Consider the following 27,943-nt stretch of genomic DNA (forward strand, 5'->3'; position numbering starts at 1 on the left):
TGTGCCAGATTTTTCTTTTTTTTGAGACAGAGTTTTGCTTTTGTTGCCCGGGCTGGAGTGCAGTGGTGTGATCTCAGCTCACTGCAACATCCGCCTCCCAGGTTCAAGCAATTCTCCTGTCTCAGCCTCTCGAGTAGCTGAGACTACAGATGCCCACCACCATGCCCGGCTAATTTTTGTATTTTTAGTAGAGACGGGTTTCACCATATTGGTCAGGCTGGTCTCGAACCCCTGACCTCAGGTGATCCACCTGCCTCGGCCTCCGGAAGTGCTGGGATTACAGGTGTAAGCCACCGTGCCTGGCCGCCAGATTTTTCTTTTCCTCAATATCTGGTGTGTGCCTAAACAGCATACTGATGACCTACCTTAAAAACCAGGAGCACATTGTTACTTTATAGGAGATCACATACTAGGATATCCCAAAACATTTCCGCCAGGTTGAAATTTGATATCTGGATCATTTACTTTGTGTTCTAAGTATCCAAATGCCTTCACAGTATTATAGAACTACAATGTACTATGTATAGGGTAGATTATTTTTCAACTTTGTGAACAGAAACAATGAATCATCTAAGATGGCAGTTCTGAAACTTTTTGGTCTCACAGTCTCATAATTCTTAAAAATTATTGAGAACCTCAAAGAGTTTTTGTTTTACATGAGTTGTATCTGTCAGTATTTACCTGAGTAGAAATTAAAACTGAGAAATTTACTTATTTGTTTATTCATTAAAAAATAACACAACTTAAACAACACCTTTTTTTTTTTTTTTTTTTCTTTTTTTTTTATGACGGAGTCTTGCTCTGTCGCCCAGGCAGGAGTGCAGTGGCACGATCTAGGCTTACTGCAAGCTCCGCCTCCTGGGTTCACGCCATTCTCCTGCCTGAGCCTCCTGAGTAGCTGGGACTACAGGCGCCCGCCACCACGCCTGGCTAATTTTTTGTATTTTTAGTAGAGACAGGGTTTCACCGTGTCAGCCAGGATGGTCTTGATCTCCTGACCTTGTGCTCTGTCCGCCTTGGCCTCCCAAAGTGCTGGGATTACAGGCATGAGCCACCGTGCCCAGCCACAACACTTTTTTTTTTTTGGACTGAAAAGTAACTCTATTTTCCAACCCCCAAATTTAGTGAGAAGATAGGCATGGTTTTACATATTTTTGAATCTCTTTAATAGAAGACAAATGGTTTCTCATACCTGCTTCTGCATTCAGTCTATTGTGATGTGTTGTTTTGATTGAAGTATATGAGAAAATCCAGCCTCACGGATACAGATATGTAGTTAGAAAAATGGGGAGTACATTAATGATCTTTTCAGATAATTGTGGATATCTCATACTACTCTAAATTTGACAAGTCATAGTTTTTTTTTTTAAAGATTAGTTGCAGTGTGGAATCTGAAGCTGTATTAGTGAACATTCATACTCTCTTACATTAAAATCCATTGGTCTGTTACACATTTTGACTGGATCTTTAACCCATGCACAGTTTTCTAACATCGGTTATTTAGAAAATACTGGTTCACTGAGTTATGCAGATTTCTCAAGTGTTGACACATTTTATTTTGCAGTATTTAAAATATGTTAATATCACTACCAATTTCATCAAAATTTTTAAGCATTGGGAAGCTGTCAAACTCATGGTGGCAGATACACATTTTCCAAAATTCTAATTTTTACTTGAAAGCTCGAATTTTAATATTGGCACCAAATACTGACAGTTATTTTCCTTGATTTTCTCTTTTGAGAAAATGTCTGCCAAATAGCTAGGCCTGAATAACCATAATTTGTCTGTGGTTCTTTTAAGTAAAAATGGTGTTCTATGGATCAAGACTAGTTCAGCTCACAATTCAGACAGCTCACAAGTGCGTTTTTCCAGATAGCCATCTACTTAGGTATATGGACCAAGTACTTTATTCGTTTATTTTTTTAAATTTACTTTTTGTATTTCTTTTTCCAAAAGGAACACAGCTTGAACAGGTGCTTTATACATACTGCCAGTTTCATCACACAGGATATTAAAAGATGTGTACTCAAGGGCTGAGATTTAATAAAATCATTTTTACTGCTTTATCAAGATTAAATGAAACTTAAAAAAACTTGTAAATATATAGTGAAGAATATACTGCTACTAGCACAGTTTGATGCCGTTACTGTAATTCATGCTAGGGTGCCAGCAGCTTTACCTACCATTGCTTTTGCACCATTAGTGCAAATGTCATCCCCATTAAAAAGATAAATAATGTCATAAATATTATAAAAATAGTTTTGACCTATGGACTCCCTAAAAGAGTTTCAGAGACCTCCGGAGACCCACAGACCACACTGTAAGAACCACTGGTCTAAGTAATATTTTATCTCTAACATTTTAGATTATAGTTTCCAAGGAATTATAACTAACTTTGCTTAGCACTTACTCTTGCCTGGCACGGTGCTTAGATCGTATTATTTCCATTTAGTCTTCGTAACATCTGTGTAAGATAAATACTGTTTTTATGCCCATTTTATAGATCAGGGAAGTTCAGAGAGCCTAAGTGATTTGGGTAAGGAACATATAGATAGCAAAGCTGTGCCCTGAACTAAGAAGGTTTTCAGTGTGTATATGCTAAGTTGAGTAGGATAGACTATGTTCCAATTCTTAGAGTGGAAAATTTAACCTAAAATTTATTATTTTAGGCCAGCCACAGTGGCTCATGCCTGTAATCCCAGCACTTTGGGATGCCAAAGTGGGTGGATCATCTGAGGTCAGGAGTTCGAGATCAGCCTGGCCAACATGGCGAAACCTCGTCTCTACTAAAAATATAAAAATTAGCTGGGCGTGGTGGCTTATGCCTGTAACGCAGCTGCTCGGGAGGCTGAGGCAGGAGAATCACTTGAACCCTGGAGGCAGAGGTTGCAGTGAGCCAAGATCGTGACACAGCACTCTAGCCTGGGCAACAGATCGAAACTCCATCACAAAAAAAATAAAAGGTGTTGTGAAATATCCACTGAATCCACTAGTGCAATCAACCAAGAACATTTTTGGATAATTCTCACCTCTTGTACTGCTCTAGTTTCTCTTTTCTATTGTCTATTCCTCTTCCTGAGAATAGCCACTTTTGTATTATTTCAAAAAGATTTGTAAATTCCCCTTCCAAAATCTAGGATGCCTAAGGGACTTATTCACTTATTTAATTTCATTAAAAAACTATCTGAATGCCTCCTTTGTGCAAGATATTTTGCAAGACAGTGCAAATTGATACAGAAGCTAGTAACACATGGCCCTGTTTTTAAGGACCAATCTTTTTCTTTATGTGAAAAGACAGCTCAATACAAGAACTGTGTGTAGTAAAATACATGTAATGAAGATACAAGCACTTAACTTTTTTTGGTATGCTTTCATATATAGTATTTTAAATCAAAGATTCCCTTAAATGATTGAATGTGAAATGCCTGACCTTTAAAAGGACGTAACCACTTAGATCAGATTTGTTCTCTGGAAACAGAGAGCTGGGACAGTGGAGTTACGCTTACTAATGCATCCTTGGTTTGGTTTGGTAAAGTGTGACTGGTAAGAAATTTGTTTAAGGAAGCTTTTACATTAGCTAGGAGTCAGCTGTTAGGACTTATACACTGAACACTGTGGCTATTCTGTTTGGTCTGTTACTCTCTAAACCCTCCACCCTTGTCCCTCTCAAAAGAATGGTTTATCCTATTTTGCTGAGAACATGAAGCCACTGCCTCAACTTCCTCCTTTTCCCATCACAGTTCACCTATTTTTATCTCCTGCACTCAACTGAGTTTCCTTGTTTTTCTGAAAACGTTCCCTCTGATGAGACTAATCCCTTTACTTATTCTCGTGACCCCATTTCTTCTTATCTCCTCAAAGACCTGACACCCTCAGTTATTCTGCTCTGCATGGCCTTTCTAGTCCCCTTTCCCCAGGCATTCTTTGAATGCCTAGGATATGCAGGGCAGTAGACCATAGCACTTCTGTCATCCACAAGAGGCAGATGGCAGCCATTAAGATCCACTAGGGTGAGGCTGTGATTGAGATGCCAGGGCTGTTGGGAAGGGCAGGACAACTCTGCCCACGGATGGGCAAATCTCCTAAAGGAAGGCTTCATGGAGGAGGTTTCTTTGCTGAATAAAGAGTTCGCAGGCTAAAGGAGTACCTTTTTAGGAAATGGGAATAAATAGCAAATGCAAAGTCACAGAGGCACGAAAGAGCATTATTTTCCAATAGAATGTGTGAGATGGGAATGGGGTAAGGTGGGAGATGAGGCTGCAGAACAGGCAGGGTTTAGATCTAGAAGTGCTGTTATATGCCACTTAAAGGAAGTTTTTTTCCATTTGGTCATTTGTTTATTCAACAAAACTTTATTGAAAGCCTACTGTATCCCAGGTACTGTGTTATAGTCTGAGTATAGAGTAGTGAATAAAGGCAGACACAGCCATTGCTCCAGTGTAGTTTGCAGACAAGTGGGGAAAACAGACATTAACAAATACCACATGAATATATTTATGTAATTGCAAAGTGGGATAAAGACTGAGCAAGGGAAAAACGATGCTCTGTAACAGAGGGAAACTATTATGGCAATTTAGGGAAGAGATTTAATAACACTTACCATTTTCACTGCTTTATCAAGATTAAATGAAACTTAAAAGAAAAAGCCTCAAGGAAACCTTCTCTAAGGAATTGATGTTAAAAGCCTGTCTAAGGAATTGATGTTAAACTGAGATCTAAAAGAGTTGGAGTTTGCAGGCTAAGAGTGGTGGGAAGGTTCTTTCCAGCTTTTAGGCAAACGCAAGAGCAGAGCAAAAGCCCCATGGCAAGAAAAAGCCTGGCAAACTCCAGATATAGATGGGGCATGAGGAGTAGGAGAGTGATACAGATGGCGACCTGAAGAAATTAGAGGGGTGCTTGGATTAAGGTAGAAGCAGTAGATAAGAGGAAAAAGATTAAATGCAAACAATACATAAAAAGAAATCCACATCAAGATAGATTATAATGGAACTACAGATCATTAAAGACAAAGAGAAGATCTTAAAAGAAGCCACCTATGGAGGATTGACAATTATGACGACAGCAGACTTCTCAATAACAGAAGCCAGAGACATCAGAATAATATTTTCTGAATGTTAAAACAACCAGCAACCTGGAATTGTGTACTCAGGAAAAAAATAAAATATTTAAACAACAAAGGTATGAAATAAAAACTTTCAGAGATGAACAAAAACGGAGAGAATTTACCACTGTGAGATAACCACAGTAAAGGAACTTCTAAAGGGTATATTTCGGAAAAGGAAAATGAATCCAGAAAGTCTGAGATATAAGGAGGCTAGTATGAGATGCAGAAAGCAATCGTGGGTAAATAAAATAGTCTGTATAAAATAATCATTTTATATTTAAGGGGGTGTTTAAAAATGATAGAACTAAAATATCAACTAACAGCAGGTAAATCAGGACTAAGGGGAATTCTAGAATTGAAGTATTCTAGAGTTTTTTTTTAATTTCAAGGGAGAGGCAGGATATTAAGATATTAATTAACTTTAGACTTTGAAAAGCTAAATGTACATAGTAAAAATTTAAAAATAAGTCTAAAAATAGTGTAAATTCCAAACAAGTAGAGACAGAAAAAAGGGGACAAACACAAATTCAATCCAAGAAGGGACAAGAAGCATAGGAAAAAGTGGAATGAGCAGAAATTAAGAAGTAAGGTGGTGGGAAGAAATCCAGACATATAATAATTACAATATATGTTAATGGAATAAACTCACCAGTTAAGAAAATATAGGATTAGATATAGCCAAAATTAAGTTATATGCTTTTAATAAGTGACATGTCTACATAAGGTTGAAATAGTACAAAGGAAAAAGATATATGAGGCAAACACCAAAAGAAAGTTGGTGTAACTGAATTAATATCAAACATGATAAAGAAAAAATGCAGCCGGCTGTGGTGGCTCACACCTGTAATCCCAGCGCTTTGGGAGGCTGAGGCGGGTGGATCATGAGGTCAGGAGTTCAAAACCAGCCTGGCCAAGATGGTGAAACCCCATCTCTACTAAAAATACAAAAATTAACGGCGTGGTGGCAGGTCCCTGTAATCCCAGCTACTCAGGAGGCTGAGACAGATAATTGCTTGAACCCAGGATGCAGAGGTTGCAGTGAGCCAAGATCACATGTGGGCAACAGAGTGAGACTGTTAAAAAAAAAAAAAAGAAAGAAAAGAAAAAAATGCATTATTAGCAATAGAGAAGGCTATTATATATGATAAAGGGTTCATTTTACCAGGAAGATATAACAGTTCTGAACTTGTATGAGCCTAATAGAACAGCCTCAAAGTAGATTAAGTGAAATTTGTATAGTTAATTTTTTATTAGGGAAAAACTGAGAAACCCTTCATCATAGGAGGAGATTGCAACCTATTTCTTAATTATTGGTAGATCAAGCAGATATAAAGTCAGTAAAGATGCGGAATATTTTAACCATGAACAAGTTTTATCTAATAGTCATCTCTGGAATTATATGCCCAGTAATTAGAGAATTCATATTCTTTTCAGGCACATGGAACAGTAGAAAAAAATTGATTACATACTAGATCATAAAGTAAGGCTTAGTACATTTTAATGAGTTGGTATCTTACATATTATACTTTCTGACCAGAGATAAAACAGGGTTACCTGCAGTTACCAAGTTATTAGGAAATAATAAGGGAGTTTGAGGCGTGGTGGTATGCATCTGTAATTCCAGCTACTTGAGAGGCTGAGACTGGAGGGTTGCTTGAGCCCAGGAGTTTGAGGCCAGTCTGAGCAACAGAGAGACCCTGTCTCTTAACAACAACAACAACAACAACAACAAAAAGGGAGTTTAGTAAGGTGATTGACTGTAAAATCAGTATAATAAAATCCTTTGGTTTTCTGTATACCAGCAGCAAACAGAAAGCAGTATCATTTAAAATAAAACACATTTATAGTAGCAACAAAAATTATAAGGAAATTAGGAATAACTATGACAAAACACATTTAATACCTTTTTTTTTTTTTTTTTCTGAGACGGAGTCTCACTCTGTCACCCAGGCTGGAGTGCAGTGGCGCCATCTCTGCTCACTGCAAGCTCCGCCACCTGGGTTCACGCCATTCTTCTGCCTTGTCCTCACAAGTAGCTGGGACTACAGGCGCCCACTACCATGTCCGGCTAATTTTTCGTATTTTTAGAAGAGGTGGGGTTTCACCATGTTAGCCAAGATGGTCTTGATCTCCTGACCTCGTAATCCACCCGCCTCAGCCCTCCCAAAGTGCTGGAATTACAGGTGTTAAGTCACCGTGCCCGGCCCATTTAATACCTTTTTGCAGGAAATTATAAATAAATTGAGACACTATATGAATTGTATGCAATTATATACTACATGTGTAATGGAAACGAAGTATCAGGAACAGGAGGGGGAGGTATTTAAAAGCCATTACTGTAGTCCAGCTGAGAAGCAAAGAAGGCCTGAACTAGAGCAGTAGCAATGAGAATCACGTGGATGCAAGAATAGTGAAATCTGGCCGGGTGCAGTGCCTCACACCTGTAATCCCAGCACTTTGGGAGGCTGAGGCGGGCAGATCACCAGAGGTCAGGAGTTCAAGACCAGCCTGGCCAACATGGTGAAACCCCGTCTCTACGAAAAATACAAAAATTAGCCGGGCATGGTGGCACATGCCTGTAATCCCAGCTCCTCCGGAGGCTGTGGCAGGAGGATTGTCTGAGCCTGGGAGGTGGAGGTTGCAGTGAGCTGAGATCACACCACTGCACTCAAGCCTGGGCAACAGAGGAAGACTCCGTCTCACCAAAAAAAAAAAAAAAAAAGTGAAATCTGCTGGATTTGGCAATTTTCTGAAAGTAGAGGGTAAGAATAAGATGAATGTGAACTCTCATGACTAAACTGGTTCATCTCAGGAATGCAAAGATGAATTAGGAACAGAAAAATCTAATAATATCCTACTAAATGGGTCAAATTAAAAAATAATAGCTAAGTGCATGGCTGAAAGACTTTTGAAAAAATTTAATATTTTTTAAAGAAACTTTCAAAAAATAAAAATAGATACTGTCTAATATGATGTCTATTTTAAATCAACAATCATATTGAACAGTATTATACCAGGTTTATTCCCATTACAATCAGAAAACAGGGTTGCCTACATTTATCATTAATATTAAACACACTGTTCTGAAAGTTTTGGCTAATACCCCAGCTACAGAGACAATTTTACAGAGTACATAGGTGTTGTGTGGGAACATTTTTTTAGAAGACCAATGGTCATTATTTGCAAATAAATAGCATTCTACTAAAAATACTTGTAAAAGCTTTAACACTGATAAGAGATCAGTAAAAGTGCTAATAAGTAGTTAGACAAAAGATAAATATCCAAAAATAAGTAGTTTAGTACCTACAAAGTACCAGGCATTGTACCAGATACCGTAAGGGAAACAAAAATGGGTACAATGGCTCTTATGTTAGGGAGCTTAAATCTATTCAGTAATTCATCTGTTACAAGGAAGGCTAATTTTAAAAGTAGAAGAAAACTAGGTAGATGTTTGATAAGAGACATGAGAAGGTCATTGCTGGTAAAAGTATAAATTAATATAAGCTTTCTAGAGAGCATATTCGCCTTTTACTCCCAGAGTTTTATTTTGTATTTCTTAGACTTTGCTGATTTTCCCTGTAGGAATTTATCCAATGGAATTAATCAGAAATATGGACAAATATCTATATGAAGATCCCGATTACAGTATTGTATATAACACAGTAAATACTGGCGGCAGTCTAAGTGGTCATCAAAATCAAATTGATGGAAAATAAACTGTAGAACATCTGTAGAATAGAGAATACTGTGGGTTGACTAAACATTATATCTTGGGAAAGTATTCACTGTAGATTATTATGTGTTAAAAAGAGATTACAAAGCAATTTGTATACTGACTTCTATCTCAAAAGTGGGAAGAGAGAGCAATAGAAGAATAAGTCAGCCTGGATACATAAACAATTTACCAGTCGTTATTTGTGGATAACAAGTAATTTTTTTCTTTTAGCTTGTCCGATATATATCTATATGTATCTGTATATCTATATTTATATCTCTATCTCTATCTCTATCTCTATATCTATATAGAGATAGAGATAGAGATATAGATATATCTATATATATATAAACAATTTGATGTTATACTTGGTATACTTGGTCAGCTCCAGGTTAGTGGTAATTAGTATGTGCTTGTAAGTGGTAGAATTGTGGTTTGACCCAGCTCTGTTTGACTGTAAAGCCTGTGCTTATGGGACAGAAAGAGGACATTAAAAATAAGTGGATATAGTCTACTCTTTTGAGCGTTTGGTGAAAAGATGAGAGAGGTATATATGTGTGCATTAAATTCCACAATGGTGCAGCCCAGCATCACTATACATAGTTTGCCATCTTCCTTTCACAGCCAAGCCTCTTTTTACGTTGTTTTTGCCTATAAAAATAAAATCTTACAGATAGGTGAAGTGAAAATTAAACAGTTCCTTTTCCCCCTCCTCCAACTCTTGAGTTTTCCTCCCCAGAGCAAATACCAAGAGTCATTGTCTATGCATATAATTTTACATAAATTGATCACATTACACATATATTTCTGCAGTTCATTCTTGTGAAATATAACCTACACATTACTTTTATGTTAGTGAATATAGATATTATGGAATACTACTACATCAGTCTAAGCAATAGCTTATGTACCATAGGACTTTGCTTAAAAATCTTTCATCATTTCTCATCATCTTTTGAATTCATAATCCTCAGTCTAGCATTCAAGATCTTCCAGTATGACATCATCTTAATACTTCAGCTTTATCTCCCACTATCTAGTGCCTGCCCTGGGCCCCAGCCTGCTTCATTATTGGTTGTTGATCTTTTGTTGTTAATATTGTTTCTTGTGACTGAAATTTCCCTTATATTACTCCTCTTTTGTCCAAATGCTGTTTCTCTTTCCTCTTGCCATCCTTTCTTCTTTTTCTTAAATAGACTGTAAGATTCTTGGGGGCAGGGAGTTATGTGTTATTTGGCTGCCTTTTGTAATGCGTGACACAGATGTTTGAAGAATGTTTGTTATTTATTCATTCAAGTGATGTAAAAAAATGCATTGAGTGCAGTTAGCTTCTTATCCTAAGCCCATCCTCCTTGTAACCTATACTGGTCCTAACCCCACTATAATCTCTTCCACTTTTAAATTACCCGAAACACTCTGTATTGCTTATATTGTTACCAAAATCTACTTTATAGTCTCATATAAAAATAATAACAAAATTTTATCTTAGTGGATTGTAGATCTGTTAATAACAAGGACCATCTTTGCTTAGTTTTTATTCTTGTAGTCACTAGGATGATGTCTGTACACAGTGAGCACTCAGGAAGCATTAATTGGATGGAGCTGAATTAAACTGGGAGGGAAAGCCCAAACAAAAGCCTGAAATTTGCACTTTCTAGGCAGTCAGTGATCATTCTGCAGCACAAACTCCTTATCTGTAAAGATGGTCCTGGAATGCTTGAGCTTTATAGCACTTACAGGCCTTTAAATTAAGAGCTTAGATTTAGTGCATTAATAACTGGCTTCTGTTTTCAAATCCAAAGCACTGTCTAAGTGATAAAGCTGCTTAAGAATAGTTCATTCCTTTTTTCATAGCAACTCTGTTATATTTAATTTGCTTATTAGGAAGCAAAGGCATAGAGAAGCTTTGTGATTTATTCATAAACAGGAAAGGATCAATGAAATAAGAATTGAAATAATATACTGTTAGAAATGGCTGGGTGCCGTGGCTCACGCCTGTAATCCCAGCACTTTAGGAGGCCAAGGTTGGGTGGATCACGAGGTCAGGAGATCGAGACCATCCTGGCTAACACGGTGAAACCCTGTGTCTACTAAAAAATACAAAAAATTAGCCGGGTGTGGTGGCGGGCATCTGTAGTCCCAGCTGCTCAGGAGGCTGAGGCAGGACAATCGCTTGAACCTGGGAGGCGAAGGTTGCAATGAGCAGAGATTGTGCCACTGCACTCCAGACTGGGCAACAGAGTGAGACTCCGTCTCAAAAAAAAAAAAAAGAAAAGAAAAAAGAAATATAGTGACATACTGTCAACCTGAAATTTAGTGATTATGTCCAAGTACCCTTAAGCTCTCTTAATAGAATTCCAAAATATTTGCTATCTGTGAATTCATTCATGAATGCATGTAAAGACTGTTGAGCACTGATTATGTGCCAATTAGGCATTAGTTTAGGTGCAGAGATAAAACAGTGAATAAGACAAATAGCCAGTCTTCATGGAGTGCACAGTGAACTGAAAACAGAACAAGCCGAGCGCGGTGGCTCACGCCTGTAATCCCAGCACTTTGGGAGGCCAAGGCCGGCGGATCACCTGAGGTCAGGGGATCAGCCTGCCCAACATGGCAAAACCCCATCTCTGCTAAAAACACAAAAATTAGCCGGGTGTGGTGGCGAATGTCTGTAATCCCAGCTACTCGGGAGATGGAGGTTGCAGTGAGCCAAGATTGCGCCACTGCACTGCAGCCTAGGTGACAGAGTGACTCCATCTCAAAAAAAAAAAAAAAAAAGAAAAAGGAAACAGCACAGGCTGCCTGTAGACTTGGATTCTGGTTCCTCTGTCACTGACTGAGCAACCCAGCCTCTCTGCATCATTTCCTCCTGTGTAAAAAGAGCAGGTTACACTAGAACTTTTAAAAGGATATTAGTCCCTTCAAAGTTTTGAGTCTGTAAATTGTCAGAAATCCTAGTTTTCCAGAAAGACAAAGGTGGAAACTGATTTCTTTCATGTAGTCTGTTTAGTTTACTTGCTCCAGTATTTCATGCTTCGTGTTTCATGTTCAGTTTTATATAGCTGAACTCCCTGTCTACTTTTTTTCTTCAAGAGATTAAGGGGGAAAGTGAGGAATTATTCTGTTGTGATTTGTAACTGAAGTGCAATTTGCGGTGCATGGTTATATTCAGACCTAAGTTATATTTAGAAATATATGGTTCAGCCAGGCACAGTGGCTCACGCCTGTAATCCCAACACTTTGGGAGGCCAAGGCAGGTGGATCGTTTGAGGGCAGGAGTTTGAGACCAGCCTGGGCAACGTGGCAAAACCCTGTCTCTACTAAAAATACAAAAATTAGCCGGTGGTAGTGGCACACGCCTGTAATCCCAGCTACTTGGGAGACTGAGGCAGGAGAATCGCTTGAGCCTGGGAGGCAGAGGGTTGCGGTGAGCTGAGATTGTGCCACTGCACTCTAGCCTGGATGAGAGAGTGAGACCCTGTCTCTGAAAAAAAAAAAAAGAAGAAGAAGAAATATTATGGTTCTTAGATGGTGTTAATCAGAAACTTTTAAAAGCAGTTTATCTGAAAATTTTTTCTGATTACATAACCTCACCATCTATAGATATACATTTAACACAAAAGGTTAAGTGTTTATCTGCGTGGTGAGGTTATGTTTTCCTTTTTATGCTTTTCTGTACTTTTTTCATATGTTCTATAATGAGCTTGTATTATTTTTGTAATTGGGGAAAAAGATTAAGATAACTATATAAGGAAGCACAACATCTCTCTTAATTGGTTTCCATGCTTTTAGTTGTTTTTAATTTTTCCTTATGTTTTTTCCTTTTTTTTTTTGAGATGGAGTCTTGCACTCCAGGCTGGAGTGCAATGGCGCGATCTTGGCTCACTGCAACCTCCGCCTCACGTGTTCAAGCTATTCTCCTGCCTCATCCTCCCAAGGAGCTGGGATTACAGGCATGCACCACCACACCCATCTAATTTTTTGTATCTTTAGTAGAGATGGGGTTTCACCATGTTGGCCAGGCTGATCTCGAACTTCTGACCTCGTGATCTGCATGCCTTGGCCTCCCAAAGTGCTGGGATGACAGGCGTGAGCCACTGCGCTTGGCCTGTTTCTTGCTTCTTAAAAACTGTCACTGATGGCCTAGCATGGTGGCTCACACCTGTCATCCCAGCACTTTGGGAGGCCAAGGAGGGAAGGTCGCTTGAGGCCAGGAGTTGAAGACCTACTTGAGCAATATAGTGATACCCCGTCTCTACAAAAAGTTAAAAAAAAAAAATTAGCTGGGCATGGTCGTATGTCCAGAATTGGTTCCTTCCAGTGGGTTCTTGGTCTTGCTGACTTCAAGAATGAGTCCGCGGACCCTCGTGGTGAGTGTTACAGTTCTTAAAGATGGTGTGTCCGGAGTTTGTTCCTTCAGATGTTCAGATGTGTCCGGAGTTTCTTCCTGCCGGTGGGTTTGTGGTCTTGCTGACTTCAGGAGTGAAGCTGCAGACCTTCGCAGTGAGTGTTGCAGCTCTTAAAGGTGGCGCATCCGGAGTTGTTTGTTCCTTCCAGTGGGTTCGTGGTCTCGCTGACTTCAGGAACGAAGCTGCAGACCCTCGTTGTGAGTGTTAGAGCTCATAAAGGTAGTGCGGACCCAAAGAGTGAGCAGCAGCAAGATTGATTGTGAAGAGTGAAAGAACAAAGCTTCCACAGCATGGAAGGGGGACCCAAGTGGGTTGCTGCTGCTGGCTTGGGTGGCCAGCTTTTATTTTTATCCCTTATTTGGCCCCGCCCACATCCCCCTGCTGATTGGCCCATTCTGATTGGTCCATTTTACAGAGTGCTGATCGGTGCATTTATAATCTTTAAGCTAGACACAGAGCGCTGATTGGTGCATTTTTACAGAGTGCTGATTGGTGTGCTTATAATCCTTTAGCTAGACACAGAGTGCTGATTGGTGCATTTTCACAGAGTGCTGATTGGTACGTTTACAATCCTTTTGCTAGACACAGAGTGCTGATTGGTGCGTTTTCACAGAGTGCTGATTGGTGCATTTACAATCCTTTAGCTAGACACAGAGCGCTGATTGGTGCGTTTTCATAGAGTGCTGATTGGTGCGTTTTCATAGAGTGCTGATTGGTGCGTTTACAATCCTTTAGCTAGACACAGAGAGCTGATTGGTGCGTTTTTACAGAGTGCCGATTGGTGCATTTACAATCCTCTAGCTAGGCAGAAAAGTTCTCCAAGTCCCCCATTCAACCCAGGAAGTCCAGCTGGCTTCACCTCTCAGTGGCATTTACTTGTAGTCCCAACAACTTGGGAGGCTGAGGCAGGAGGATAGCTTGACCCCAGGAGTTCAAGGCTGCAGTGAGCTGTGATTGTGCTACTGCACTCTAGCCTGGGCAGCAGAGTGAGATCATGTCTCTTAAAAAAAGAAAAACAACAACAACAACAACAAAAAACAACCCTCGGTTTCCTATGGCTTACCAAGTAAGAGTCCAATGCTGCCTGACCCATGTGGCCTTCACAGCTTGGCTTCAGCCTGCCCTTCCCTTTCTACAGATTTTCTCCAGTACTTGAATGTATTGTGTTCTTTGACATTCAATCTTTCAAATACTCAGGAGAAACATTGTTTTAGAATCACCTTCACTTCTTTGATTCCCTTATACCAGAGAATCTCACTTCTCACCACTTACAGTGCCACTGTCCCAGCCATCTGGGTGATTGCCACAGCCTCCTAACTGCCTTCCTGCTTCTGTCCTGCCTCCACTGCTGTCTGTCCTCCACACAGCAGCCAGATCATGTCAGTCTTCTGCCTAACACCCTCCAAAAGCTCCCACCTCACTCTGTAACTACTGAAGTCGTTCCATGGGCCTGAGAGCTTCAGCTAACCTGGTCACACCTCTCTGACTTCATCACTTCTCTCTTCCTAGTTTCACTGCAGACACTGGCATCCTTTCTATTCCTCAGTCCTTCTCTGCATATGGCCGTCTCAGAAATGTGTATTTGCTGTTTCCTCTCTCCAGAATGCTTTTCCCTCAGGTCTCTGTCAAATGTCACTTTATTAGGGAGACCCTTCCTGATCACTCTACTTAACATAGTGCCCCCACCCCCATTCACACTCTACTCCCTCTCTGCCGTTTCTCCTTCAAGGCATGTGGCACCCAGAGGTGTGTGTGTGTGTTTGTTCATTCCTCCTACCGGAATGTGAGCTGCACAAGGGTGGGGCTTGTTTTGTTCACTGCTGTGTTCCTATCACCTGTGAACACACCATCCTTTGAGGTCTTGTTTTGTCCATTTCCCCTATTGCCTGGTTTCCTTTTCTTTCTCTGTTGGATAATTTCTTGTCAGTAAGCGTTTGCAACTTTTTCTCCTCATTGAAAACACACACAGCCCTCACTCAACTCTGTATCTTCAGATTCCCCAGGTATTCGTTTCTCTCCTTCCTTTCAAGTTTCTTGACAGAGTTATGTGCACTTCCTGCCTTCCCTCCTCTCTGGCTCCTCCGTCACAGGATTTCTATCCCCAGTGTGCTAGCAAAACTGCTCTGATAGAGGACTCTAATTGTGAGAAACAAGGAGGCATATTTTTGCTTTTTTTCTTTTCTCGAGTGTTGTACTGTACGGTTTTTCCTTTTTTCCCCCTTGTAATTCTTATTTCAGCCTCTCTGAAGTCTTCCTGTTCTTATTTCCTCATCCTTATCAGTTGTCTTTGATGGTTCCCAGGTGGCTGGGACAGTGGCACTGGAAGTGGTGAGAAGTGAGATGCCCTGGTATAAAGGAGTCAAAGAAGTGAAGGTGATTCTAAAACAATGTTTGTCCTAAGTAATTGAGAGATTCAATATCAAAGAACACAATACATTCAAGGACTGGAGAAAATCTGTAGAAAGGGAAGGGCAGCAATGAAACAGAAAGGCAGGCTGAAGCCAAGCTGTGAAGGCCACATGGGTCAGGAAGGATTGGACTCTTACTTGGAAGACCATAGGAAACCGAGGGTTGTTTTTTGTTATTGTTGTTTTTCTTTTTTTAAGAGACGTGATCTCACTGTGCTGCCCAGGCTAGAGTGCAGTGGCACAATCACAGCTCACTGCAGCCTTGAACTCCTGGGGTCAAGCTATCCTCCTGCCTCAGCCTCCCGAGTTGCTGGGACTACAAGTGCATGCCACCATGCCCAGCTAATTTAAAAAATTTTTCTTGTAGAGACGAGGTATCGCTATATTGCTCAAGTGGATCTTGAACTTCTGGCCTCAAGCGATCTTCCACCTTTGGCCTCCCAAAGTGCTGGGATGACAGGTGTGAGCCACCATGCACGTGCCACTACCACCCGGCTAATTTTTGTATTTTTAGTAGAGATGGGGTTTCACCATGTTGGCCAGGCTGGTCTCAAACTCCTGACCTCAAGTGATCAGCCTGCCTCAGCCTTCCAAAGTGCTGGGATCACAGGCATGAGCCACTGCACCCGGCCCCTTCTAATTTTGGATTTGCCACTTAGTTTTGTGAACTTGGTCAAGTTTTGTAACTTCTCTGTGCCTTGGCTTCTGTATTGGTAAATAGGGATAATAATTGGTTATGAGGATTAAATGATTTAACAGATAAAAAGTGCTTAGAACAGTGCCTGACACATCATAGTGATGTTGACTGTTGAAGTAGCCACCTAGCTGACTGACCTCTGTAGCTGTTCCTCTTCTAAAGCCCTTCCCACTCTGCTATTGAGTCAGCTTTCAAAAATGGACATCAGACCACATTATTCCCTTTTGAAAGTCTTTCTGTGGCTTCCCTAATCTGACCACTACTTATAGACTTAGCTCATCTCCATTGTCCCTTTTCTGTCACTCTCTGTCATAGCTGTATTGTAAATAATTGACAGTTTTTTGAATATGCTGTGATCTTGCATGCCTTGGCATCTTTGCACTTGCTGTTTCTTCTTCTACTTGAAGTGCCCCTCCTTCCCTAGTGTTATTTGCAAATCTTTAATGATCATTCCAGGCTATGTCTAAACCTCCTGTGGAAACCTGGCCCTCTCCATGTAGAGTTGATCACTCCCTTCACACTCACCATAATATATTGCCATCATTTATTTCTACTATCTGTTAAGCAGACAAACAAGACTGATCTTTAGCTCCATGATGGTGGGAGATGAGTCTCTTATTCTTCCTCTTGTGATGCAGGGCTTTGTATAGTGATTAGCACAGAGCACATGCTCCATCAACATTGTTGAATTAGTAATCGCATGTTCAGAAGTTTACTAAGATTTCTGTACTACTTTTCTCCAATTTCTCCAGGCTACAAGAATTAGTTGATCGAGTGCTGGAACGTTTTCAGGCATCTGGACTAATAGTGAAAGAGTGGAATAGTGTGAAACTGCATGCTACGGTTATGAATACACTATTCAGGAAAGACCCCAATGGTAAGTCCCCCAGAGAACTATAGCACAGTTTGTGATCAGCGGCCTTGTGGCATCTCTGACGTTTAGGTAGAATGGGCTATGAAAGAATCTCTGATATATCTTGTTTTTTAGACCTCTTAGCTTATTCTGATGAGCATAGTAGAGGTGGGCAAGAACATATATAGCATGGGACTGTGGCTTCCAGATCTTTTATTTCTGTCACACATAGGATTGCCATGTTTAGCATATACAAATACAGGATGCTCTGGTAAATTTTATATAAACAGTGAATAAATTTTTGGCATAAGTATGTCGCATGCAATACTTGGTGGCTTTTTTTTTGTTTGTTTAAAGAGAAAAAAAGAAAGGAAGGTGAGCTAGTGAAAGTAAATGTTAAATCAGTGTTTCTCAACTGGGGGTTATTTTGCTCCCAGATGACATTTGGCATTGTCTGGAGACATTTTTGGTTATCATAGTTAGGGAGCTGCAGATGGGTTGCTGCTGGCACCTAGTGGGTGCTGTCTAACACTCTACAATGCATGGGACGGTCCCCCATGACAAAGAATTATTCTTCCCAAAATGTCGTAGCACAGAGGTTGAGAAACCTTGTGTTAAAATAATAGTTTTTTTCTTCATGGACTCTGAGCCTTTTTATAAAAATGCCTTGTTTTAATCCTTGATTTGGGATAGTTGTTTATTTCAAAAAGAAGTTTTCTTTTCTTCCTGTCCCTATCTCCAAAGTGAAAGCTTCTCTAGTACCTTCAGCATCGGATCAGGAGTCACACATTCAAGCCATATGCAACTCTTCCTTCCAAGACTCATGGTTCAAAATACACTAGCAGCACCAAGATCATGTATTCCGGTTTCATTTCCTTTCTTGAGCCCTGACCTTGGTTTTAGAAAATCTAGGTGGGGGCCAGGCGCGGTGGCTCATGCCTGTAATCCTAGCACTTTGGAAGGCTGAGGCAGGTGGATCACTTGCATTTAGGAGTTCAAGACCAGCCTGGCCAACATGGTGAAACCCCGTCTCTACTAAAAATACAAAAATTAGCCGGGTGTGGTGGCACATGCCTGTAATCCCAGCTACTTGGGAGGTTGAGGCAAGACAATCGCTTGAACCTGGGAGGCGGAGGTTACAGTGTGCCGAGATCGCACTCCAGCCTGGCAACAGAGCAAGACTCCTTCTCAAAAAAAAAAAAAAATCTATCTAGAGGAGAAGATAACTCCATCAGGACTTGAACCATTGACTATTTGTAGGTTTTTAGTTAGGACAATTTGTGTGTCCCTTTTAGTTAAGGCACGTCTTTTAATTTCTCTCAGATATGTACCAAAGATCCCAACTGGCAATCATTTGATAATTAACCCCGTTTAGTTACAGTCATGGTAGGACCAAGAAATTTGTAGCTATCTAGTTATTAGTTCTAAAATACTACTATTTTGTGATGCCATATTGAATTTTATTTAAGACATAAATAAATCTCTATTTTACTTTTGAGAACACTGAGATTAAAAGAGCTTCAAATAACTCAGTTAAAGCCTATATACTCTTGTTTGGGTAGGTAATAGAATCCAAAACTTTGAACTTGTTCCAGTTGAGTGTGTGTGTGTGTGTGTGTGTGTGTGTATTTTTATTTTATTTTTTTGAAATGGAGTCTTGCTCTGTCGCCCAGGCCGGAGTGTGCAGTGGTGCCATCTCAGCTCACTGTAACCTCCGCCCCCCGGGTTCAAGCGATTCTCCTGCCTCAGCCTCCTGAGTAGCTGGGATTACAGGCACCTGCCACCGCGCTCGGCTAATTTTCGTATTTTTAGTAGAGACAGGGTTTCACCATCTTGGCCAGGCTGATCTTGAACTCCTGACCTTGTGATCCACCTGCCTTGGCCTCCCAAAGTGCTGGGATTACAGGCATGAGCCACTGCGCCCGGCCCAGTTGAGCATATTTCTTTCCTTCGGGGAGCAGTAGTACAGGAAGTAGGAATATTTTCAATATCTATGTATTATAATGCAGCTTGTCCAGTGGAAACATGTAACTAGGTTTGTGCTATTTGTTTTATTCTGAACAGTGTATTTTAATTTTGGAAAACAAATTGAGAATCTCCTGAGATGATGTACATTTTAACATTATTATGTAAAGGCAGAGTTTCAGAACTCTGGAGTATACTCTAAATTTATTGTTTCAGAAGACATACTGTATTAAGAAAACGGTCTGTGATGATTGAAGTATTCTGTATCTGCGATGTCCAATATGGTAGCCACTAGACACATGGGGTTATTGAGCACTTGAAAGGTGGCTAGTGAGACTGTGAAAGTGAACTTTTATTTTTAATTTTAATTAAAATTTATGGGAAAACATCTGGATAGTGGCCACTGTTTTGGGCGTTGCAGGTATAGACAGTATCTTATTAGACAGTTATTAGCTATCAGTACATTTTCCATTTGTCTTAGTCCTTAAATATTTGTTCAGAGCTCTTAAAACTATGTCATGGTCCATCATTAACTAATCTCTTAACACAGGAAGAGTTCAGATATGTAGGAATCTGTATATTCTAAGTTGTGTGGATCCAGGTTTATATTCAGTTAGTACTAGAGCTTTATATAAGAGAGTGTTGTGTGTTCACAATCTAGTTATCCCTCTATTTGCAGATGTTCAAAATATAATCACTTTATTGAGATATAATTCACATACTCTACAATTTACTCTCTTGATATATATATAATTTAGTGGTTTTTAGTCTGGTTAAAGTTGTATAGCCATCACCACAATCAGTTCTAGAACATTTTCATCACCCTAAAATGAAACCCCATACCCACTGGCAGTCACTTTCCATTTCTTCCTACCCCTCTCACTCTGCCCTCCCCTGACCTCCACCAAGCCCTAGGCACCACTTGCCTACTTTATGTCTCTATAGAGCTGCCTGTTCTGGACATTTCATATAAACAGAATCATGCTGTATGTGATCTTTTGTGGCTGGCTGCTTTCACTTAGCATAATATTTTCAAGGCTCATCCATGTTATAACACATCAGTACTTCATTCCTTTTTTTGTTTTGTTTTCTGTGTGTTTTTTTTTTTTTTTTTTTTTTGAGACAGGGTCTCTGTTGCCCAGGCTGGAGTGTAGTAGAGTGATCTTGGCTCTCTGCAACCTCCACCTCCTGCACTCAAATGATTCTCCCACTTCAGCCTCCTGAGTAGTCGGGAATACAGACACATGCCACTACACCCAGCTAATTTTTAAACTTTTTTTTTTTTTTTTCCTAAGATGAAGTTTTGCTCTTGTTGCCTAGGCTGGAGTACAGTGGTGCAATCTTGGCTCACTGCAACCTCCGCCTCCCAGGTTCAGGTGATTCTCTTGCCTCAGCCTCCTGAGTAGCTGGGATTACAGGCGTGTGCCACCATGCCTGGCTAATTTTTGCATTTTTAGTAGAGACAGGGTTTCACCGTGTTGGTCAGGCTAGTTAGTCTCCAACTCCTGACCTAAGGTTATCCACCTGTCCCGGCCTCCCAAAGTGCTGGGGTTACAGGCATGAGCCACCATGTCTGGCTTAAACTTTTTTTTATAGTGACAAGGTCTCACTATATTGCCCAGGTTGGTTTCAGACTCCTGGGATCAAGTGGTCCTTCTACCTCAGCCTCCCAAAGTGTTGGGATTACAGACGTGAGCCACCATGCCTGGTGCTTCATTTCTTTATGGCTGAATAATATTCCATTGTATGGATATGCCACATTTTATGTATCCTTTCATCAATTGGTGGACATTTGTGTTGTTTCCACTTTTTGATATTTATTTGGTATCAATTTATTTGTTGTTCTTTTGCAACTTCACACATTCTCTTTCTCTTAATTTTAAGTTGTGAAATATGCATGGGGTTGGGATCTTTGATTAAGAGCATCCTTCTCATTAGAGACATAGTTCCATAGTTACCCATGTGCAACTCCAGTGGGCTAGCTGAAATGTATTATGTATTATGTTCATGGAGTTTTTAAAACTCTAGATGTATTTCATCAATTCTGGCCTAGTACTCTCCTTACTTATAAAAGTAAAATAACGTACTTAAATGTGGAAATAAGTATTTTTGAAGGTCTGTCAGTGGGTAGGAAATGATTAATATTTCAGAAAATATTCTGAGTTAATTCTTGAGGATGCTTTGAATTTTTTGTACTCTGGACTCTCCTGTATTGAATTTTTACTTGAGAAGGACATGAAATGATGTTACATTTTTTTCTTTCCTGTTTCCCTCTCCTTTGATATTCTTTTCCTTGCCAACCTTTAAGGATGTCTTTTGAGATATGCAACCCAAATTAACTCAAGAAGCTAGAGCACAGCTTGGTTTAGGCTAAGGTCATAGATTTGCTGCATTCCTGTGTAGAATGTCTGTAAGAATACCTTTGATTGCAACTGAAGGGCTCTTTTTCCTTTGGGGGAAGTCCTTAAATCAACCCAGAGCATGAGTGCCAGCAGTTTTGACTAGCTGATGTGTGAACTCTTATGTATTTTTACATATTTAAAATTATATGCCACTTTTCTTGGATCTATAGAACATAAGGAACCTTTGAAGATCACTTAGTCCTGCCTCTCACTTTGTCAATGAGGAACTAAGGTCCACAATGGAGACATAATTTGCCTAATAATGTAGCTAGTTGCATAGTTAGGAATATATAGTGAGTGCCTGGAGAATGTCGAATGAATAGATGAGTGAATAAATGTATACTGAATGAATTGTTGACAGAACTGAGACTAGAAGCCAGGCCTCTTGATACATAGCCTGACATTTTTCCTCTTCATTATGCCACTTTCCAGGTAGTTCATGAAAATTTTGCTAGTCATACCTATGTACCTATAGAAATCCAAGAGAAAACAACCAATCAATCTAAGCTTCTAACATTATCTTTGGAATATTTACAGCTGAAGGCAGGTACAATCTCTACACAGCGGATGGCAAATATATCTTCAAGGAAAGAGAATCATTTGATGGCCGAAATATTTTAAAGGTCAGTATGAAGCAGAGTGAATTGGAAATCCTTTGGCACATGTCCTAAATAAGGCAGGAAAACAAGTAGTTCTCCATATATTTTTTCATACTTCTTCATACTTTTTCTCATACTTGTTTTTTTTTAATTATCTAAAGGGAAAGAGAGGAAAAGTAGCTGGTCCTCTTAAGGCTTTGGCACTTCTAGAGTATTTGAAATTGGTGGTTTGTTTGTTTATTTGTTTATCTGAGACAGTGTCTCTCTCTGTTGCTCACGCTGGAGTGCAGTGGTGCAAACACTGCTCACTGGAGCCTTGACCTCCTGGGCTCAAGTGGTCCTGCCACCTCTGTCTCCCAAAGTGCTGGAATTACAGGTGTGAGCCTCTGCACTCTGCCTGAAATTGGTGATATAAGAAACACTTAGGGAAAAAAAAAAAAAAAAAAAAAGGAAACCCTTAGGTATTCCAACTACTTGGATTCATAGAAATAAGTTGATTTCAACCTAAGTTTTACTCTGTACTTACCTCTAGAGGTTTGAGCTTGCATTTTTTTAAGTGGAAAATAATTATTTGTCTTGTTTTAGTAGATTTTTCTCTTTACCCACAAAGTCAATCTCTGCAGTGGCTTTATAATCCATTTTTACTCAGGAACAGCCTATGTCCTAAAAAGTAGATGGTCCATTTTTGACCATTGAAGCTTTGCCTTTCTGAGTATTGAATTAATCTATGAAATGTAAATAAAGGGGTTCTTCAGGATTACATTTGTCTTTCTCTAACAGACTACCCTTCTGTAATATTCATGATTTATGCCTTCTCCATCAGGTTAGCATGCCATCGTTCCTCTGGACAAAGAGAAACATAAGTTGATACTAATGGAGAGGTTTTCAATTCTTCTTTTCACTTGCTCTCTAAGGGTTTAGGTCATTTTCAAGGCTATGGGTGTTTTGCTGAGGTGGAGGAGGGAGTATATGATAACGTCAGAATAGGCTTTAGCTTTAGAAATGCTTTTACTTTTTCTTCCCTATTCCACCCTCCATTCCCTTATCTTGTCACTTTACAGTTTTTTTGCCAAATGCCTAATGTGACCCCATTGCTTTAATTAATGACATCACTCTTCAGCAGCTGTGACTGCTTACCATGGAGCCCAATAGGGCAGTGTCAGCCATCGACTCAGGCATTCCCGCACCTGCATTGCAGAGCTATGCCGAGTCCTTCCTTTCCTTGATATGTTTTATCTTTTTGAGTAGTTTTCTTGTTTTTGAGGTAGCTTTGGGTTTGAGTGGCAGGCTGCTAATGAATTCAGTTGTAGTTAACTTTACTGTTTTTTCCAGGCTACAGCTTTGGTGTGATATGAATCTTTCTCCTCCTTTATCTCCCTTCTTTGGGGATTTTCCAGTATCACAATGAATTACTTTGCTTTTTGTTGTTGTTAATTTGGTTAAGAAATAAAATAGACTGAATGGGGAAAGAAATCTTTAGGAATGGCTCAAAGCCAACTGGGTTTTCATGGAATTAAAACTGAAGCCTTGTGTGTTGGTACAAGTCAGGTGTGAGGTGCTTTGACATCTATAAGAGTGGGGTGATGGCAGAGAGCCTGCTGGGTGGCCGTATGAGCAGTGTGGAGCTCTTACCTTGCTATAGAATTTCTCTCATTCTGGAAAGTTAGTTTTCAATTTAACTGCTTTTTCCTGAAATCTTCTGAACCACCCCAGTGATGATATGAATGTAGCTCCCTCTGGTGTTGACAAGGACTTGCTATATCAGTAATACCCTTATTAATTCAAGCCCAATCACTTTTAGAGCTGGACCTAGCTAGGTTCTTGGAGACCATTTAGTCCAATTCCCCACTTTAATCTCTGACGTGAAATCTACTAAGGTAAAGTGACTTGCCAGAGGTACCGCTAGTTAGTAGCAGAATCTGAATCGGAACAGAAAGACTCAAAACTCACAAATTGAGCATTATTTTCTGCTGCCTCCCATAAAGATGCCCAGTGTTTAGGTAGAGACCATTAGATATTTGAAGTTGGGCATATCTGCCTGATCTGGGATAATGGCCAATTAAAGCTTGTTTCATAAATGGTGGGGCAGTGAGTGTGCCAATTAGTCTAAAACCATAGCTAGTTAATAATTAGATTTTTGTATCGAATATAATATCAACACTAACAGAAATACTTATTGACTGTATACCATCTGCCAGACTATGTGCCTTAAAGATGAAACAGTCATTATGATACAATCCCTGCCTTCTAGGAGCTTCCAGTCCGTGAGGGGTACAGATAGTTAATAGACAATTAGAATATAAAAACCATGGGGTGAGTTATGGACAAGTGCCTTTGACCACAGATAGTTATGATGACGTATCCTTTAGTATAGTATTTAATATTTTACTCCTTAATCACTAGTTCCAGAAAAATAATCTTTCACCTATGTTCAATCAAGAGAATTAGCTTCTTTTTTAAAATAAAAGTAAATGTGGGCTCCAACAGTTACCTCCCACCCCCAACACAGAGGCAATTAAATATGCTTGTGAAGTAGCCATAGTCCACCCACCTTTTGGCATTACCATGAATGGACACGTCTTTCTCAACTAAAACATGAGAATCCATGGCTCCTGAAGCCCTTAAAATAAAAACAGGATTTAGAAAACCAGTGGACTTCATATATATAGTTTTTGTATGATATGAAATTATTATGCTTAGAAAGAAAAAAAATCAATTTCACTAACAAGATAGGAACTGACTTGGAGTAAACAGAAAGGTTAACTGTATTGGTTGTTAAGGAGCCCAGGCATACGTGTGCAGCATATTAACAGCTGCATAGGCCAAGGATCAGGAATGCTGGTGATGGGAGGCAGCCTTAGGAAAAAAAAAATCAACTTCATCTACTATTCAAAGAGAAACAAAACAAGAAAGAAAGTCATTGCTCATTGCTGTAAGAATTTAATGAGTAACAGCCAATTGCTATTCTACTCCATGAAGAAAATTGGTTCTTTTGGCTTGGTATAATATGTGTTCTGGGAGCCTTAGTAAGAAAAAAAGAAATCTTTAATGACTGTTACAGATGCAAGCCACATTTTTCTTTTGTACAGCTTTTTTGAGAGTTGTTGCAGCTGTAATATACTAGTGTCTGGTTATTCCTAGTTAAAAATAAGGAAGTCTTGCCCTAAGAAAGACTTTGAATTAAGAACTGACAACTAGAATCATTTTCCTGTGTTATTCAAACCTGAAAAAGAACAAACATATTTGGTTATGGTGGTTTTTTATGGAAAAGTGCCAGATAGCTCCAAAAGGAGGATGCATGAGTGAAGAAGACCTAGGCCAAATTAATGGGATGGTGTCCCCTCAGAGAGTATCCATTTCTAATCTAAGAGATAGCAAAAAAAAAAAAAAAAAAAAAAAGATGTTGTTTGTATAGCCATAGGCAGTGATAAATTTATAATTGGAGAAATCATGCTGACCTAAAGACACACTGCCTGGAAGTAAATGCTCCCTCACTAGCTAGAAGTAAAATGGTCATTAATTGCCAGCTTCTGGGGAGAGAGGTAATGACAGTCTGTTTGGGGTCTTAAGCAATAGAATCAGTATTCCAAGATTGTGCTCTCAGCAGATTGAACCAGGGGTACAATGTTAACTGTTCAAAAGCATAGCTTCTGACTGCAGAGTGAAGAGGAGGCATTAGAGCCGTAGGTTGTACTCATCAGAGAAGGTGATATGGTACAAATAAAGGCACAGTGATATATTTGGGAAAGAATGGAAAGTACTATAGGTCTAAAGTCAGAGGATAGTGTAAAAGTGCCATTTCTTTAGACACTTAAAAATCCTGGAAAATATAAGCCATGTAAAAGGGAGATGAATTTGTACCTTTTCTATTTTATATATAAGAATCTTTTAATTTAGAGAAAGAAGAGACTGGCAGTACTAAACTAACTGTATTAATTTTAAAGACTTTCCCCTGAAAATATGTTTTAAATCTCTAGCCACATTGAGACTTTTCTTGAAAGACGTGAATGAGCCACCCAAGTATTTCATTCAGTTTTGGTTTTGTCCCGTCTCTGTTCTTCAGAGCCTTTAAAAGGACAATTATAATGAATAAATTTCAATGAGATCTTTATTTAGTTTGCTTTACTTAGAGACATTTTTATGAAGCTTTTAAAAATACTGTTTATTCTTTTTTGCTGAAATATATATATGTGTATATTTATATATGTACATGAGACATACATTTAATGTTTAACAAATAGTCATAAAATGAACAATGTGACTACTACCAAGGTCAAAGAGTGGAGCCTGCCTCCCATGCCCCTCCCGGGAGACTCTTTAGTCAGTCTATCCTAAGGGAACGAAAGCACAATTAACTTCTTAAACACTCTCAGGGGAGAGACTTGTTTTGAATGAATATTTTGTTTTGAAGTATTAGAAGAGTGTTGAAAAGATAAATTCAATTTTTTTTTTCTAGAGGACAGAGAAGAGGGGTGAGATTTAGAACTATGCGGTCACTTTTTAAAAAATTTAATAAACTTTATTTTTTAGAGCAGTTTCAGGTTCACAGCAAAATTGAGCAGAAAGTACAGTGTTCCCAAATGCCCCCATCCCTGCACACGCACAGCCTCCCCCAGTATTGGCATCTGATACCACATTGGTACATCTTTAAAATTGATAGGCCACATTGACACATCATCACCCATGGTCCGCCGTTTACATTAGGATTCACTCCTGATTTTCTCTATTGAGTTCCTCTTTTCAGTTATTTTCATTTCTGCTCTCATTTTTTTTTTTTTTTTGAGACCGAGTCTTGCTCTGTCACCCAGTCTGGAGCGCAGTGGCACGATCCCGGCTCACTGCAAGCTCCACCTCCTGGGTTCATGCCACTCTCCTGCCTCAGCCTCCCCAGCAGCTGGGACTACAGGCGCACGCCGGCACGCCTGGCTAATTTTTTTGTATTTTTAGTAGAGTCGGGGTTTCACCATGTTGGCCAGGATGGTCTCGATCTCCTGACCTTGTGATCTGCCCGCCTCGGCCTCCCAAAGTGCTGGGATTACAGGCATTAGCCACCGCGCCCAGCCTCTGCTCTGATTTTTTAAATTATTTCTTTCATTCTGCTTAATTTGGATTTAATTTGCTCTTACTTTTCTAGTTTCCTAAGGTAGAAGCTTAGATTATTGATTTTATATCATTTTTCTTTTCTAACATATGCACTAAGTACTATAAATTTCCCTCTGAGCACTGCTTTTGATGTATCCTACAAATTTTGATAAGTTGTATCTTCATTTTCATTTACCTTAAAATATTTTAAATCTCTCTTGAAGTTTCTTTTTTAAAAGTTAATTTTTAATTTCTTTAGGTATAGGGCCTCATCGCTCTGTCACCCAGGCTGGAGTGCAGTGGCACAATCATAGCTCATTGCAGCCTCGAACTCATGGACTCAAGTAATCCCTTCACCTCAGCCTCCCAAGTAGCTGAGAATACAGGCTTGCACTGTCATGCCTGGCTAATTTTTCTTTTAAATTGTTTTGTAAAGATGGGGTTTCACTTTGTTATCCAGGCTGTTCTCTAACTCCTGGGCTCAAGCACTCAGCCTCACAAAATGTTGGGATTATAGGAGTGAGCTACCACACCCAGCTAAGGGTGTGGTAGCTAAGGTCTTTTTGTTGGTTAGAAGTGTGTGTTGGTTAGAAGTGTGTGGGTTTTTTTTGTTTTTTTTTTTTTGAGACTGAGTCTGGTTCTGTTGCCCAGGCTGGAGTGCAGTGGCACAATTTTGGCTCACTGCAACCTCCGCCCCTGCAGGTTCAAG

General features: G+C 39.6%; 1 protein-coding gene across 7 annotated transcripts in view; it reads left to right on the top strand.

The window, feature by feature from the left end:
• Positions 1–27,943, top strand: part of ASCC1 (activating signal cointegrator 1 complex subunit 1) — a 121,069-nt gene that overhangs the window by 67,288 nt on the left and 25,838 nt on the right. For 4 of the 7 annotated variants that reach the window (XM_055353509.2, XM_063709992.1, XM_055353508.2 and 1 more), the window contains 2 exons: positions 17,086–17,210; positions 22,091–22,176. In XM_055353509.2, coding sequence (XP_055209484.1) covers positions 17,086–17,210; positions 22,091–22,176 — 211 coding nt within the window. The remainder of the gene's footprint in view (positions 1–17,085; positions 17,211–22,090; positions 22,177–27,943) is intronic. The other 3 variants (XM_055353511.2, XM_055353510.2, XM_063709994.1) reach the window with 1 other exon arrangement.

Source organism: Gorilla gorilla, chromosome 8, assembly GCF_029281585.2.
Source record: "Gorilla gorilla gorilla isolate KB3781 chromosome 8, NHGRI_mGorGor1-v2.1_pri, whole genome shotgun sequence".
NCBI classification, from domain to species: domain Eukaryota; kingdom Metazoa; phylum Chordata; class Mammalia; order Primates; family Hominidae; genus Gorilla; species Gorilla gorilla.